Source organism: Salmo salar, chromosome ssa07 (genome assembly GCF_905237065.1).
Source record: "Salmo salar chromosome ssa07, Ssal_v3.1, whole genome shotgun sequence".
NCBI classification, from domain to species: domain Eukaryota; kingdom Metazoa; phylum Chordata; class Actinopteri; order Salmoniformes; family Salmonidae; genus Salmo; species Salmo salar.
This window is the reverse complement of record NC_059448.1, coordinates 18,134,581-18,152,786: the sequence shown is the minus strand read 5'-3', so window position 1 is coordinate 18,152,786 and position 18,206 is coordinate 18,134,581. Positions and strand designations below refer to the sequence as shown.

The 18,206-nt window shown below is 44.4% G+C and overlaps 1 protein-coding gene across 3 annotated transcripts in view; it reads right to left on the bottom strand.

Moving 5' to 3' along the window:
• Positions 1–5,272: 5,272 nt before the first annotated feature.
• Positions 5,273–18,206, bottom strand: part of LOC106608612 (synaptopodin-2) — a 39,748-nt gene continuing 26,814 nt past the window's right edge. For 2 of the 3 annotated variants that reach the window (XM_014206646.2, XM_014206645.2), the window contains exon 4: positions 11,936–17,584. In XM_014206646.2, the coding sequence (XP_014062121.2) occupies positions 14,118–17,584 (3,467 nt within the window). In that variant the 3' untranslated portion in view covers positions 11,936–14,117. Of the gene's footprint in view, positions 8,191–11,935; positions 17,585–18,206 lie in introns of those variants that run through there. The other variant, XM_014206647.2, reaches the window with a different exon arrangement.

Below are 18,206 nucleotides of genomic sequence, written 5' to 3'. Positions count from 1 at the left end.
TGAGGGCCCGATGTCCACAGGTGGGGGTTGTGCTTACAGCCCAACACCGTGCAGGACGTTTGGCATTTGCCAGAGAACACCAAGATTGGCAAATTCGCCACTGGCGCCCTGTGCTCTTCACAGATGAAAGCAGATTCACACTGAGCACGTGACAGACGTGACAGAGTCTGGAGACGCCGTGGAGAACGTTCTGCTGCCTGCAATATCCTCCAGCATGTCCGGTTTGGCGGTGGGTCAGTCATGGTGTGGGGTGGCATTTCTTTGGGGGGCCGCACAGCCCTCCATGTGCTCGCCAGAGGTAGCCTGACTGCCATTGGGTACCGAGATGAGATCCTCAGACCCCTTGTGAGACCATATGCTGGTGCAGTTGGCCCTGGGTTCCTCCTAATGCAAGACAATGCTAGACCTCATGTGGCTGGAGTGTGTCAGCAGTTCCTGCAAGAGGAAGGCATTGATGCTATGGACTGGCCCGCCCGTTCCCCAGACCTGAATCCATTTGAGCACATCTGGGACATCATGCCTCGCTCCATCCACCAACGCAGACTGTCCAGGAGTTGGCGGATGCTTTAGTCCAGGTCTGGGAGGAGATCCCTCAGGAGACCATCCGCCACCTCATCAGGAGCATGCCCAGGCATTGTAGGGAGGTCATACAGGCACGTGGAGGCCACACACACTACTGAGCCTCATTTTGACTTGTTTTAAGGACATTACATCAAAGTTGGATCAGCCTGTAGTGTGGTTTTCCACTTTAATTTTGAGTGTGACTCCAAATCCAGACCTCCATGGGGTAATAAATTGGATTTCCATTGATTATTTTTGTGTGATTTTGTTGTCAGCACATTCAACTATGTAAAGAAAAAAGTATTTAATAAGATTATTTCTTTCATTCAGATCTAAGATGTGTTGTTTAAGTGTTCCCTTTATTTTTTTGAGCAGTATATAAACCTTACAGGGGCAATCTGCAGTTGCTACATCCATTTTTGGACCTATAAATGAATTATATATAAAGTTACCCATTGATTGTTAAAGAATTATAAATGCCTTTATGAGCTTAGTTCCACTGTCGTACCCCATCGTAAACCAAAATATAAGCTTGGTTTACTCCAATGTTTATAAACAAACACCGTATAGCTTCAAAACATGCTTAAAACTATCATTTTAATGTATTGGATGGTCAGTCCTTGCATCCATGGCTCTGTCTATGAATTTGATGGTGGTTTCATTTCTCCAGGCCCGTCCCTCATCTTTACACCGAAACAGGGACCGGGGATGTTGACGAGTTTGTTGAACAACATTCACAGTTCTTCACTACTTCTATTCTAGTCTATCCAACTAAATTGCTGACTGTTGCGTTATGCTACTTTGTGGCATCAAACTTGGAGATTGAAGCATCATCACATGCTGACAGTGGGACAGAACTGCTCTTTTGTTCTAATGCTGCACCAGTCTCCATAGCCCAGCTGCTGTAGACCCCCTGCCATTATGTAACTGTCTCCTAGGCAACAAGTCCCCCTAACAACCCCTACCCAATGGCTATGGAGTGTGTGACTCGGAGGGACTAAACATCAAGCATAGTGCTCCACACATGGCTAGTAAAATGGCGATTTTTATATATTTTTTAAATTTTATTTTTTTGCGTTAGTTATTACTTTGTTTGCTCAGAATGTTTGTGCAATAATTTGATGCTAAAATAGCGACCCCAACCCCCCACCCACTATATGCCGAGGGAATTCACGCGTGTTATAATAATTACATTTTGTAGAACGCTTTTCCTTTACAGATGTAAATCACAAAGCTCTTTACATTGTGAGCAACCATTCAAATAAAGCTTTAACAAAAAGGCTAAAGACATTAAAAGATAGCTAGGTCAAGTACTATACAAGATACACAAAATAATAAAAGGTGACGAGAACAGAACAATAGAACTTGAAACAAACGATTAAGACCAACAACTGACACCACAACGTAGAAAGTGTTAAGTGAAAGCCAGTTTGAAGAAGTGATTCTTTATCTCAGACTTAAAGGACGTGGTGGTCTGGGGCATGCGGAGGTGGGGGGACTGCAACGAGTCTTTGATCATTTGACTAGAGTGACCCTGAAGGCTGTTCACTGAGGTATTGGAGACCATAGGCATTGAGGGGTTTTGAAGACTAACAGGAGGCTTGAAGTTGATTCTAAATTGGATGGGTAGCCTGTGGAGAGAGGCTAGAATGGGGGTGATGTAGGCAGATCTCCGTGTTCCTGTGAGGACCGTGGCAGCGCTGTTCTGCACAAGCTGCAGCCGGTGGATGCTTTTTGAGGGGAAGGCATTGCAGTAATCGAGTCGGGAGGTGACGAGGGAATTTACCATCTTTTCCAGATCAGGTTTGGAGAGAACAGAATGAAGCTGGGTGATGTTTCTCAGATGAAAGAAAGATTTTTTGCAGACAGATTTTGTAATCAGAGAAAATGAGGGAGGAATCCAGTAACGCACCAAGGTTGCAGACTGAGGAGGACAGTGGGATGGAGTGGCTGCCAAAGGTAAGAGTGGTGATGGGACTGGTTGTGGTGTGATGTGGAGTGCCGATGAGGATTGCTTCTGTTTTAGTATTGTTGTGTTGCAGGAGGTTGTTTGACATCCAGGCCTTTGTCATCTAGACAGCTTGTGAGGGTGTTAATGGAAGAGAGGGAGTCCGGGGTTGGTTTTATGTAGATCTGTGTGTCGTCAACATAGTGCGTGCGGTTTGAAAGGTATGAGGTGAACCAGTTATGGGCATTACTGTTGAGACCTATGTATTCCTTCAGTCGACCCAGGAGGATGCTGTGGTCAAACTGTGTTGAAGGCAGCACAGCTGTGTACATACCGCCACAAGCAAACTCCAAGGCAACACTCAGCGAACTGTACAAGATTATAAGCCAGCAAGAATCCTCTCACCCGGAAGCAGTCAGTGTCCCAGAAGTAAGCCCGTTTTAAAATAACATTTCTCAAAATATCACCAACATGTATCCTGGCCCACAAGACGATCCAGCATGCTTGACCATGTATACACAAACATCCGTGACGAGAACAAAGCCATCCCCCGCCCCCACTTCAGCCAACAGATCACGTCTCTCTGTTCCTACAAGCAGCAACTCAAGAAGGAGCCACCAACACAGAGAGTAGTGTGGCGCTGGACAGAGGAAGCAGTTTCAATGTTGCAGGGTTGTTTTGAGAATACTGATTGGAATATGTTCAGAGTCATCCACCCAGGACTCATCCATCAACATTAAGGAATATACATTGTCAGTCAGGCTTCATTAGCAAATGTGTTGATGATGTTGTACCCACAATAACAATTCGGACATACCCCAGCCAAAAATCCTGGATATACTGAGATATCCGTACAATGCTGAGAGCCTGTTCTGCAGAATTGAATGTAAGCAGAACGAACACCGATGACTCGGTGTCGCGCGACACATACAAGCCAAGCCGGTACAAGCTCCGCAAAACCATTAGGGACGCAAAAAGATAATACAGACTCAAACTTGAGATGTTTGACAACTCAGACTCGCGTCGCATATGGCTAGGATTACAGACTATCACAGACTACCGAAGACTACCTCCTAGATGAGTTTAACACATTCTATGCTCGCTTCGAGGCAGACAATACCGAGCCATCCAGAAAGACTCGCTGTTCTGGACTATCGGCGCTTTTGCTGTCCGAGGCTGATGTGAGAAAAACTCTAGTGAATACTCACAAAGCCACCAGCCCAGATGGCATCCCTGGCCGTGTCCTCAGAGTGTGTGCTGACGAGCTGGCAGGCGTCTTTTCAGACACTTTCAACTTCTCCCTGTCCCAGGTGGTAGTCCCCACCTGCTTTAAGGAGACAACCATCGTCCCAGTCCCCAAGAAAAACAAGGTGACATGCCAGGCACACTGGACCCACTCCAATTTGCCTACCGCTTCAACAGATTCACGGAAGATGCCATTTCCTTTGCTATTCACATGGCCGCAGCACATCTGGGCAAGGGGAACACCTGTGTGAGAATGCTGTTCATTGACTACAGTTCAGCATTCAACACTATTGTTCCCTCCAAGCTCAACACCAAGCTCAGAGCCGTGGGTCTTGACACCATCCTCTGCAACTGGATCTTGACTCTTAACACAGGGGTCCCACAGGGGTATGTCCTTAGTCCTCTGCTGTACTCCCTGTTCAACCATGACTATATGGCTTTGCACGACACCAACTCCATCATCAAGTTTTTCTCACAAAACCACGGTTGTAGGCCTGATAGCCAACAAGGATGAGTCAACCTATAGGGAGGAGGTAAGTGAACTGGCAAGTGAACTGGCATTGTGGTGTCATGACAGCAACCTTTCCCGCAACGTCAGCAAAACAAAGGAGTTGATTGTTGACTTCAGGAAGCATACGAGCGAACATGCCCAGATCCACATCAACGGGACTGCAGTAGAGTCAACAGTTTTAAGTTCCTCGGAATCCACATCACCGAAGACTTGTGCATTGCGGCCTGGTAATGGAATTTCTCAGTCCACGTCCCAAGGCCCTAAAGCGGGTGGTGAAGATGGCCCAGTACATCACTGGGACTGTGCTCCCACCCATCCAGGACATCTACTCAAAGCGATTCCTGAGGAAGGCACACAGCATCATCAAGGACCAGACACACCCCAGCCACGAGCTGTTCTCTCCCTTACCGCCAGCAAGACTGTATCGGAGCATGAGGTCTGATACCAACAGGCTCAGAGACGGTTTCTATATACAAGCCACCAGACTGATGAACACTTGACCTGGACTGACCTGCTCTGATTCTTCACACCTTAGCACACACACACACACACACACACACACAGTACATTCATGCTACACACACATCACAACTGCTGCTACCAGATTCTTATTTCCCTTACCCAATACACGTGTAAATATTGTGCCAATACTATAAATTGTGCCTTACTGTAATATACTTATCCTAAAATGTTTATTCTATTCCACAGAGCCATTAACTTTGTTTGTGTTCTTATCTTTTATTATTTCGTATTGTTGCTTGCATTGTGGAGAAGGAACCAACAAGTAAGCATTTCGTTGGACGATGTATACCATCCGTATCTCGTACAACTAATAAAACATGAGAAAAAAAACATTTTAGCAACACATGGACTACCAGCAGCACAAAAACAATGATATAAGGATTCCATTTAGATCTGATGATACCTATATTAGAACTGGGATGAATTAAGATGGTAGCTTAGAAACATGTCAGTCCCACAACAACAAAACGAGAAAAATACTTTCAGTAGTTCAATGCTTTTTTTATTTTCCAAAATGCCTCATCCTGCCTACTGAAATCAAAGTGAAGAAATCAAATGATGAAATCAAAACTGACAAAAAGTACACAGACATTGGGTAATTGTTTGGACTGAAAGTACTGTAAAATGAATGAAAAAGAAAATGCAAAAAACACCAAAATATCACTCCAATATATCGTTGCTGATGACACACATACACAACTTTGTAAAATCACATGACAGATACTAACTAGTGTTAAACAATTTCAAATATTGCAATAATAACAGATGATACATGAAATTTCAGAATTTGATCCATCGCAATCGCACATAGAATCTTTACTCTGGACTGATGAAAATCCATGAAAGAAGTAAGGAACACAGGCAAACGCAAGTGATGTATCTCACAATTTCAACTTGATCCACACCATACAAGTCCATGACCACATAATAAAAGTACAGTTATTGATTTCCTATTCTACATTCTATTTGCTTTGAGGCCTATTTATCACCAAGAACGGACATCAGCAAATAACACATTCTGTGCTCTACTTAAAGTCAAAGAACACAATTTCCATCCCTCACTCTCTTCTCTCTAATGTACCTAGTGTCACCTCACTTACATAACTGGATATCATTTTCCCAGGTGCCCAAAGTGTAATCACTGGGAAAATACCTTACAATGTCCTGTTAGATGAGTTTAGAAGCTTGATGCCCTCCCCTTCATATTCATCACGTGATGCACCTTTAATTGCACCCTATTCCCTATGGGCCCTAGTAAAAAGTAGTGCACTGTATAGGGACACAACCCTTGTTCGGTGCCACCTGTTAATGTAGTAAATAAAAGGCAGCCGGCAAAAAAATAATGAATTTATCTCTGTATAGTAAGTAACCTGTCCGCCCAACGTGCTGAGCTATAGATTTAGCCATTCCCCAAGTTTTAAGCCTCGTTTACACCCACAATGCATCAGCAGTAGTTTTAAGGGTTGAAATCCTGACTTGAGATATGTTTTGAGCAAATCTTTAAGTGACTTATCTTTACATGATATTATTTAAGGGATTTATACTTAAAACTTTATCAACGGTTTATAAATTACTTATAAACACTTTGCATTAAGGTATATTTAACATTTATTTGTAAAGTCTTGATGTAAAGTATTAAGGTAATCTAAAGGACTTAGCTAAATAGATATGATTTATATGGAAATTGGAGATGTGTGTGTGGCATCTCACAGTAGTATTCAGCCCTGTGTTCTTAGCCCCTTGCTCTGGATGTTTAACGGTTTACTTGATTCCCTAAGCATTAACCAACTTCACATTGACACGTTTAGTTTGACAAGACACGTGAATCCACGAACACCACAAAAACCAGCATGCTAAGTAAATACATCCACAGTGGCACTTTAAGTCATCTGGATAATAAAACGGTAAAATCCTAAAACGTGACCCTTTCGTATCCAACTCCCCACAACGTCTATGTGGCCACCAACCACTACTATAACACCTGTGTTATTTTGTGTGTTTCTCTTAGGGCACTAACACTATCAACTAATGCTATTGTACTAGATTCTAGCTTGTCATCACACATTATTGTACCACTCAGCAATTTGACCTTTGTTGTGGTCATTGGTGAGTGGGTGATCTGTATGATGCACAGCGAATCTAGCAGTATATTTCCCACTGTATTCCATACTGTATAAAGGTTGACACAAATGTACATGTCCATTCATTACTCCCATCCTTTAATTTTTATACATGACAATCACACATTCTGCCTTACAACATACTTTATGCCCATTTTCTTCCTCCGAAAGAAATACTATTGATTTCACTTACTTTGAATGCTACCATCGCATCACAGTGTTGGAGGAAATTAAAGCCTCTGACAGTGCAATTACACCCTTGCTTCAATCACTCATTGATTTCTGTCCAATGACAGCTTGATGAAGTGAAACTCAATAGCATCCCATTTGACTAAAATAGAACCATCATTGACAGTGTCCCCAATACCAAAACATTTACTCTTATCATCTGTGTATTTTTAGCAGTATTCTCAGTGAAACCGAATAAGCAGATCCAACCTCCTTCAATCTCTCTCCTGTACACACCACAAACTCAATAGCTATCTCCTCGCTCTCCTCAACCCTTGTGTTATCCCATTGTCCCAAGTTTTATTTTATGCTGATTATATATATATGGTCCTTACTACTATTCCTCTGAATATCTTGGAGTTACTTTCTGGCCTTGTTATGAAGATAAGTAGATAAGTGGCCATCATGTTTGTCTGCCTCTAGCGTCTCCAGCTCCAGTCGGTGTGGTACACAGATCTGTAGCTTGGCTGCTGCTGCCCCCTCAGGGGCCTTCCGTTCCCATGACTGGCCCCAGAGTGCTCGATATTGGCCTCCGTCAGGGACCTCTGGGGCTGCAACTGTCTGGGCAGGGACCTGTAGCCAGCTGGACCGGCGGGGGCCGAGGCCGTGCTCTTGGTTGGGGACAGGAACGGAGGCATAACTCTGCTGTAACTCTGGCTCTGACCCTGGCTCTGCCTCTGGTTCCATCTCTGGTTCGGGTTCCATCCCTCAGTCATCCTGGGAGGATCATAGGACACCCTAGACTTCCACTCAGCAGGGGGCTCGGGGAGCAGCTTGCGCTGGGCAGCCAAGCACACGTTGAAGGCGATGGCCTGCTGGAGGTTCTGGAAGGTGAAGGCCTCGTCGACCAGGCCCATGGGGTGGCGGGCTGCGGCCTCCCAGGGGGAAGGAGGCTTGTGACTCCTGTCCAGCCAGGACATCTGCCTCCCCGGGGGTGCTGGGGCAGACGAGGCCCGGGGTTTATATGAGACGGAAGGGGACCCAGACGATGACCGGAGGCCCAGCGATGGTGCTCTGCCGGCGGGTGGGGATAGAGAGTAGCTCCTGCCAAATGCCTGGAATAGAGACATTCAGACATGTTTACTTCAGACAGGGACTGATATTTAAGCACGCTCTTGTCTATCCTTCCAGCAAGAACAAATCACAGTGGAACTTGGAAAATGGCTTAGACATACAGTAGTTTGAGAGCTTCCTTTGAGCATTTAATACCTACATATAATCCAGTATTCTCTTCCCTCTCTCGCAGCAACAGTCATGTATAACTAACTGTACAGCTTCATGTTAGGTTATGTTCCAAGGAATATTTTTGATATGGTAGGTCGATTGTTTATCAACAATAATATAAAGCAATGAGAATTCATTTTTGATCACCTTTCTCACAATAGTTATGCCATAAATCATTAGTTTGTGTTCTCTTGGTAAATGGCAAAAGAACGGCACCGTCCATCGTGTGAGGAGTATTTTGGTAACCTGAATCATGATATATTAAGAGTTGACATTCACGCTGCTAGTATACTGCACAAAGGCCTGCTCTCAATTCTCAAAACAACTATTGATGTTCTAAAGGAAGACAACTCTACCAGAATCAGGATAAAACTTGATAGAGGATTCCTATTTAAGAAGCTACAACCTTAGAAAAAAAAAAGAACCATTTGAAAAACCCTTTTTGGTTCCAGGAAAAACTATTTTGGTTTCCATGTAGAGCCCTTTCCACAGAGGAACCAAAAAGCTCTACAAGGAACCAAAAAGGGTTTTGCCTGGAACCAAAAATGGTTTTGCTATAGGAACAGCTGAATAACCCTTTTGGAACCCTTTTTTCTAAGAATGTACTTTTCCATTTTTTGTTGTCACAATTCCAACACTTGCCCGACTTTTGATTTCTCAGAACAATTGGCTTATGAGTGTGTTTCCAAAATAAGCCACATTTATCTTGTTTAAATTGGATCTGACTGGCTTTGTGGATTACCAGCATCACTTTCAAGGTGTCTCAATGAGTCAGCAAATCTTCTCAAGGGCCGTTATCTTGTCTCTCTCATTATATCAAAGAACAGGTCCCTTTTAATTCCCTATTAGGATCCCTGCACAGGCAGAGGAAATGTGTGTGTCGATTGGGCAGTACTGGCAGAATCTCTTGTATGTTCCTAAGTCATCCTGCAATTTAAACCACTCCGAAGGGAGTGTGCTGCCATCTGGTGAATAAGTGTAAGAACAGCCAATAAGATTAACTCATATAGAATGTTGTCAATGGCAGAAAAATTAAATGTTCATTTTAGGGGGAAATTCGATGACTAACTTGTTTAGTGAGTCAAGATATCTGGTAAGCTGTAAGAAGAGTCCAAGAATTGTCTTTGCGATCCAGCTGTCACTATTTTGACTGGGACGCATATGAATCGGCTTAAATAGATTAGTAGACAATGTAGCTACATTAGATCATGTTTTATTCAAGATTGATGTTAAAGAGGATTTGTACACGTGAAAGGATGTTGCCTTTATTGCATTTGGTTTATTTGTTTATCGGGATATACAGTAGGAGATTTTGAAAATGATTATCTATGGAAAAATCTATATTTCCCTGTTGTCGCATTTTCTATTTAACTTCCTCTATCTTTTTTCCATTGCTAAATTGTAGCTCAAGCTTACTGTTTTTAATCAAATTAACAGATAGACTGTTGTTAAATGTGGGTGGAGTATGAATAAGTGGGTTACCTAATGTTAATCCAAGTGTTTTGCAAAGTTTGACAGTAATCAAATCAACCAAACCTGCACTTTAAACCACCTTCGAAAGGTAAGGGTGGGACATGGTGATATACAATGGAATTGGCCTTATCACCATATGATATCCCAGGATAGGACAGGCCATGTACAGTTGTAGGATCTTCATTTGATCAACCTTTTGCAGGGTGACTTTTCTGCCATGCAGGAAATGTAAAACTTGTGGTGTATTTGAGGTTTAAAAAGGCTTGATTTCCCCTTACGAAAAATATATCAACCCCTACAAAAATGGCCATTTAATTATAATCCACATAATAATTAACATTTCCTGTTGCTGCAGGATTATTTTCCTGCTGTAGCAAACTGGCTCAGATTAAGCTCCTACATCTGTAGGTCTTTGGAGTGGACGTTTGTCAGAGGTTTTTGTGTTTTCAGACAGATGTTCGACTCGCTCCACATACGGTGCATCAGTGTTATGGGTCAGATTATCAAGATTTATGTATTTCAATCCCCTACTGCCGCTTAAAATAGCCTCTGACCAGGATAGAAGGAAAGGCATGAACTAATCGCTGATTTCCAGCCACCACAGGGAATGCTTAGGTGTCTGCCTGGGATTGGAGGGGTGACATCAAATTTAGATGGGCACCATTGAGTCTGGCTTTACAACACCATTGGGGAGTCCACCTAGCATTTGCCTTTTAATGATGTCATAATAGCTGGGTCCATTGGAAAGGGTGTCTGCTGGGCTGGCGTGACAGTGCTACTGTACACAGGGATTTTATATTTGTGATTTTCACTCGACTTCTACGTTGCTGGTTTGTAAGAAAGCACAATCTATTGACTACATCCAATGGAAAATACTGAGATGAGGACATGTGTTGACAAACAGTTTTGGGGTCTTCTGTCATTCAGTTCACCAGGAAACACAACATGTTGTGCATCAATCAATGTTTTTCCATTCATTCTGCAACTGTCCCATTCCTTAGCCGTAAATCTGCCATGGTTTAGTCTTTATTGCGACTTAAAGCCTCTGCCATAACACATACACAGGTCTTTACAGTTATTAAAATGAAAATGTACAACCAAGAAGAACACCTAAATAAGTATTCCCCTAGAATGCATAAAAAATACATAAATCTACAGTATGTAAGATTTAAGAAGCAGGTGTAGCCAAAAGGCCAGGACAGGACTCTTCTAGTCAGGTCATTTAAGTGAGGATGATCAAATTCCCTCCCGATATAGCCTGTGCCTGCGGTGAGCACCGAATTGATATTAAATCTCCCACTCAACAGACAACATCCCCTTGACAACATCTCTAACATGGCTCCCAACACGATGTGATGATGCAAGACCGGACGGGTAAACATTTACACTGTAGGTCAGAGCTTGCTCATTCTCCAGTCTTATCCAATGAGGTTGTCCAAGCTGGAAATACCCTTCTGTCACCATGAGTTCGGGGATGGGAATGTGCTTTTTGAGCACTTTCCTCGATTCTAGAGAAGTCTAGAGTTCGAGTGAGGGACTCATCATATTTCTAAGCAGAGGCAGCTGGCTTGTAACAAGGCTTTTATAGACTGTGAGCAGCGAGCTATTATTGGACAGTGGTTGGCTCCCCACCATTTTCAATTTACAATACTTATCCACAGATGGTGCTAACAGTGGTAGCTAGCTACCTCCACACTATCAGCACAAAAGCATGTTGGGTATGCCAATGAACATGTCAGTTGTTTAGAAGGTGACATGGAGTACCTGCAACTTTGTTTCTCCTCTATTCTAGTTCACACTCTGTTCTCAAACTCCCTTCAGGCTGTGATTTATTGAACGTATTATTTGTATTTCGCTATGACTGAAAATAGTTGATGTCCTACTGTTTAAAAAATCCAAACCAAAAATCCACGGGTGTTCCTATTTGAGTTAGGAAGTAGCAAAATAATGAATGTGGGTGTTGTCACCCCTCCCAATATGGTGCAGTGGTAAGGTGGGAACAGAGTTGTGCCAAGTATAAAGAAGGTGTAGAGGAAAAGTAGAGAGTAGCAGAATGGGATGTGAAAGTGCATGCAGAAGAGACCAACCAAGGAAACGCAAACGTAACGATAAAAGGCATTTTAATGGCACTGACATGAATCGTACAGAAAGTGCACCATGAAAAAGAAAATGAAAAAGAAACAACATACAGAACAAAAGAAAGCAACTCTAACAAATGTATACCATTCAAATGACAGGGTGGTTTTTCTGTAACTGTGCTTATTTCAATATCCCTTTTATAATGTTTTTTTGGCATTATGTTAAACCAAAGCAGGTGTACAGAAACATTAGAAGAGTGAGAAAAGACAGAATAGCTGGAGGTCTAGTGAGCGACTGCCATTCATGTTGGTGAAATAATACAAGCCCACTAATCCTCCCAAACCAACAGCTTTCACTCACGCACACACATAATCTGTGACATGGAAAAGTTTACATTTAGGGACCTAACATGACGCAATAACTGTATTATTTCAAAAATGAATCCAAAACAATTCAAGCAGGGTCTTTTGGAAGACACTGAATGAAATTGTACGAGATCTACATCTTACATTTGTGCAAGTACATTCCACCTCCCACCTCCAAGAGACGGGACCCTAACAAAAAAATATTAGACTTTTATGTATACTTCAATTTATAAAATACAAAACATTCCCTTTTTGCAATGCAATTTATGAATGTTTGGTAAATGAAGTAGCCATGTTTCCTATTCACTATTGCATATGAACATTATATCCACCAAATCTAAGTAATGTCACTGTACTTACAAAACACATGTCAAATGAAGCCAGACGGCTCTCAAACCTGACCCTAAATATGTTTCCACTGACCACTCCAGGTCTCCCTAACCATGTTGAGAGCTTGGGACGATAAGGTTCTATCTACATTTTTGTCTAAATTTAGTTATTGACAGTCTTGTTCTGTTCAATGTTCTCTACCTATAAAGTACTCTAAATACCCCAATTCATGTTGTTACACTTAAAATAATAAATTGCTGACACCATTCAAACCAATGAGGGTTTGAAACTGTACAGCCAATTATCTCAGAATCGTCTTTTTGCAGATCGAGCCTTATAGTCCCAAGCTCTCGATGTCTTAAACCTCCTCTTAGTCGCTACTTATAATTTTCTCCGTTCATTCAAGGTCAATTTTGACAAATTATTGCACATCTTAACAGCTAACAAATACACTGTTGATATTGCAGAAGATCTTATCAAACTTGTCACTGGCTCACACACCGCCTTAGTACTCCAACCTCTTCTTAAATTCCCTTTCAAGCTTCTCTCCTTTCCCAATTTTAACTTTCTCACCTGTTACTCTGAATTCCTGCTGGCTATTATCCTCGCTCACATTCTGGCAATGCCTGCTCACAGGCTCCACTGATTCACGTCATAAGTCTATTGAATGCATTTTGTGGATTTCCTGAAAAACTACATTTTATCATTTTTGGGCTTACATAATTAAGATATACCAATATCATATTAAATTTTCTATGTATTGTGCGTTGCAATATTGCAAAGAAACTAACATTGAAAAGCTTTGCTTGAAAAACCAAGATATTATATAGTTGTATACGAGTAAAGAGTGAATGCATAGCAGGTGGAAAAATACATCCAAACTTTATATATTAAAGGCCCAGTGCAGTCAAAAATGTGAATATCCTGTGTTTTATTTATTTATATATTTCAACAGTATGAGGTTGGAATAATACTGGGGAATTGTGAAAATTATTACAATTTTAGTGTAAGAGCCTGAAATTTTGGTGGGATGGTGTTTTGGCCTGCCTGCCGACATCACCAGGCAGTATAAGTTAATAATAACAAAGAGTTTCAAACCTCTCTGCCAATAACATCTAGTTTTCAGGTTATGTAACCCTCCCATTAGGCTTGTTCAATTAGGCCCCTCACTTAGACCACTCCCAGACAGTCCTAGCAAAATTCTTGCTTGAGAAATTGCTCTTTGCTAAGACGCAATTAGTTTGTTTTTGACCATTTTTTATTAAAAAATAAAACAGTAAGGTACTTAATTCTTACACAGAAATGATTTGATATTGAGATCAAAACAGCTGCATCGGGCCTTTTTTAAATTCTATCATTTATTAAAAAAAAGATGTTGGCTATAAAATGTTGAAAAGGCATCTTAAAAGCTTTCTAGGAATATATTGCATTTAAATGAATGTACTGTGCTATATGTTGTAACTAGATCTAATGTTCTTTTAAGCAAAGATCACTTAATTATGCTATCAGAATCACTCTTTCCCCACAGCTGCTGGCTTCCACACCTGGGCTGAACTCTTTTTGGCCATGAACCTGGGCTTTGGAGCGGTGCTGCCCCCAGAGATGGACTCAGACTTTGCCGCTATGGGAAAGCTGGGCACCACGTAGGTACTGGGAGGTAGTGGCTGATATGGGGCTTGGGGTGCTGCTTGGTAGGGGGGGCTATGGGCTGGTTGGTAAGAAGGGTTTTGAGCTTGCTGCTGGGGTTGATAAGGGGCTGGAGGGGCTTGTTTGTAAGAGGGATTATATGGATGTTGGTAAGGGCCAACAGGAACCTGCTGGTAGCTATTGTTAGATGGCTGGTAAGCATTAGGTGAGGCTGGATGGTATGGACTATCATGCATGGATGGTTGAGGGGGAATCCCGTAGGGCTGCTGTGGATAGGGAGCATTCATTTGTCCAGCCGGCTGGACAGGGGCAGCTTGCTCATATCTTATTGGTTGGTTTTGGTTTGGAGGGACTGGGGCAGGCTTTGGTGCGGCGGCCTTGGCAGCCTCGGCAGCCTCCACTGCTGGGCCATAAGTAAAGAGGGAGGCATTGAGCTGATAAGGCTGATGTTTCATGACATCTATAACGGCAAGGGGTTTGCAGGCAGGTTTGCCTTTCCCTTTCTTTGCTTTAACCGCAGGGCTAGATGGAGGGGGTTGCTTAATGGCCCCTGGTGGGTAGGAAGGGGACTGTATGGGGTTGTAATTTGATGTAGGGGGAGCTCTGCAATTGGGTGAATATTTCCACGGATGAGGTACGGAGGGAGAGGGCGACGTGGGCCTTGCCTTGTTTGCCTGCGCAGTGGCTGCCTGGGCTTGCTGAGCTGCCTGTGCAGTGGCTGCCAGCACAGTGTCCGAATCCACGACATACTTCTCCATACGAGACTGCCTCTTGGCGAACAAATCGGCTCCTTTCCCCCTAACAGCCGGCATCGTCAAAGCCGAGCCCATTCCTCCTACTGGTGCCAAAACGCTGGCCATTGGATTGATGACGGGTGACGATGACCTTTCTCCAAGTGTGTAAGAGTTAATTCGCTGTGGGGGAGGTGTAGGAGTAGAACAGGGAGCACTTTGTGGAGCATTCCAAGGTTTCGGAGAAGGTTGACACACTCTGTCCATCCGGGTCTGAGTATTCAGTGGGGCTTGCTGTGGTTGTGGGGCCCAGGTACTTGTGTGTGTCTGAGGCTGTGCCTGAGCTGGGGCCCATGCATTCATAGGTGGCTGTAAGGGTGCCTGCTGTGGAGGTGGTTGTTGCCAGTTTTGCTGGGGTGGGGATTGGGTTGAAGATGGTTGGACCCAAGGTGGCTGTGGCTGGGCTTGATTCTGATCTGGGGCCCAGGCATTCATGTGTGGCTGTTCTTGCTCTTGAAGTTGCTGGGCCCATGGAGGCTGGACCTGAGCCTGAGCAGGTGCTGGGGCCCATGCATTCATAGGGGGTTGGGGCTGAGCTGGATGTTGGAGCTGGAGTTGAGCTCGTTGGGCCCAAGGTGGCTGTTGTGGCTGGGCCTGGCTCTGTGGTGGTGTCCATGCATTCATTGGAGGCTGAGGTGATGACACCCAAGGTTGCTGAGGCTGGACCTGGGGCCAAGCCTGTTCTGGAGACTGAGGCTGAGGTTTTTGAGCCCAAGGTGCCTGGGGCTGTTGCTGTGCTTGTTCTTGAGGTTGAACCCATTGGAGTTGTGACTGGGCAGGCGCTATAGCCCAAGAATTCATGGGTGGCTGAGGCTGAGGAGGAGGTGGTTGGGGAGTCACCCAAGGGAGCTGTGGTGGGGACTGACTTGGAGCTGGAGCCTGGTGCTTAATTTCAGCAGGTGGCCAAGTACTCACAAGTGGCTGCTGTGATGCCTGTGTTAGTGACGGAGCCCAGGAACTCACTTGAGGCTCGGGTTGCGAATGAGGCTGAGTTGGTGAAGGACCATTTCCTCCCCAAGCTGGCGCTTGCTGGGGCTGCTGCTGCTGTGCCTGGGACCCTGGGGGACTCCATGTGTGTTTGTCTGGAGAGGGGGGCTTGGCAGGAACAGGAGCTTCCTGGGGGGCAAGAGGGGGGGAGGGCTCTGGGGCCAGTTCTGGAGCGGACTCAGTCTTGGGGGCTGCAGCAGGTGCAGGGACGCTATTTTCAGCATGCAGTGGCAACTCCTGGTTGGCCAGCTCAGGCTGAGGGGACCAGGGTGGAGAGTTGGGGTTAATGATGGGCTTGGGAGCGACTGGTGGAGGCGTCTTATGCTTGACCCTTGGTGACTGGAGGAAGTTGCAAGCCTCAGCTCCCAAGCTAAGGTAGTCCTCTTCCGTGCATGACTCGAAATCCAACTTCTTGTCACTCCTGTTGAGGAGATTCAGAAGCTCGGGGTTGGGTGACACTTTGGGTGCTTGTTTGAAATTGAACATTGGCTTGCCCTTGAACCTGTTCCTTGTGTCCTGCAAGATCCCAGACTTGATTGCCGGCATCGAAATGCGCTCGTCGCGTGAGGCAATCTGCTCCCCCTGACCCATCATCTCTTGGTTGTTCCCACTCACTGGGGGAGAAAACAGGGTGGGCATCCGGTTTTGTAATGAGAAGGGTTGGGCAGTTTGATTGCTCACGGAACTCTGCATTTCATTTGTTTGATGGTTGGCCATGCCATTCATGTTAGACGAGTACTGCTGAATGTGCTGCTGCTGTTGGTACTCTTGCTGCTGGTGGTGCTGCTGCTGTTGATGATGTTGATGATGGTACTGCTGCTGCTCGTACTGTTGTTGTTGCTGCTGGTATTGCTGCTGCTCACACTGTTGTTGTTGCTGCTGCTCATAGTACTGCTGCTCTTGGTACTTCTGATACTGTTGCTGCTGCTTCTGGTGCACGCTAAAGTTCATGTAGGCCTGCCTCTCTGTGGTGGCCTGCATGTACGAGTGCTCCTCCATCTGCTGGTAGGCCGCATGCTTCTCCACCTCCTGTACACCCTCCACAGGAATCCCCTGGCGCCTCATCTCGTCATGTTCGCCAACGATCTCATCCATGCGCTGGCGGCGCTGGGCGAACATTGTGGCCCCCTTTCCCGTGGTGTTGGGCAGTTGCTCCATCTCCTCTCCGGAGTTGAGCTTGCGCTCGATCTCGAGTAGTCCTGTGTCCCAGTCGAAGGTTAGCACTCTGCCACCGCCCTGGGCATTAGTGATAAAGTCCTCCTCAAGCTCTGATCCGCTGGTGGTGGCTACGAGGGTGAATTTGATCGCTCTGGCGTCTTTTTCGTCGTAGTCTTCCTCGTCGCTGTCGTCGACCTCGTACTCTGGTTCACTCTCACCGGTGCCGTAGCTGACAAGTGTGTACTTCTTGGCCCTCTGTCGATGCCTCTTGAACATCAACACCCCCTTGTTGTTGGGGTTGGGAGCTTCAGCGTTCAGAAGGATAGCAATGCGCTTACATTTAGACTTGGCCTCCTTCACCTGCTTGTCTGACAGGCTCTCACTGCGCCTGAGCCCTGTGAGGGAGAGAGGGGAGGGAGAGAGAGCGGGTAGAGGGAGAGAGAAGAGGGATATTTCAAATGGTTGCTTCTTGTTGCCTAGTTCATTTAACTGCATATTATGGGTAATAATAGCTCGGGTAGAACTGAAACCACCACAAATCTTTTCATTTGGATGCACATGCATCGTAAAGTTAACATGCATTCTGTAAAAGATCACAAATGAATCTCTTCCTATTGGAGCTCCAAAAGTATTGGGACAGTGACAACTTTCATGTTTTGGCTCTGTACTCCAGCAATTTGGATTTGAAATGATATAATGACTGAGGTTAAAGTCCAGACTGTCAGCTTTAATTTGAGGCGATTTTCATCATTATCGGGTGAACAGCACTTTTTGTAGATAGTCTACTTAACATTTTACTACTTTAATACACATAAGTGAATTTGTCCCAATACTTTTGGTCCCCTAAAATGGGGGGACAATGTACAAAAAGTGCTGTAATTTCTAAACGGTTCAACCGATATGGAGGAAAATACGATTTTAATTAAAGAGTCATTGTTTCATTTCAAATACAAAGTGCTGGAGTACAGAGCCAAGACGACAACAAACATGTTCACTGTCACACAACTTTTTGAGCTC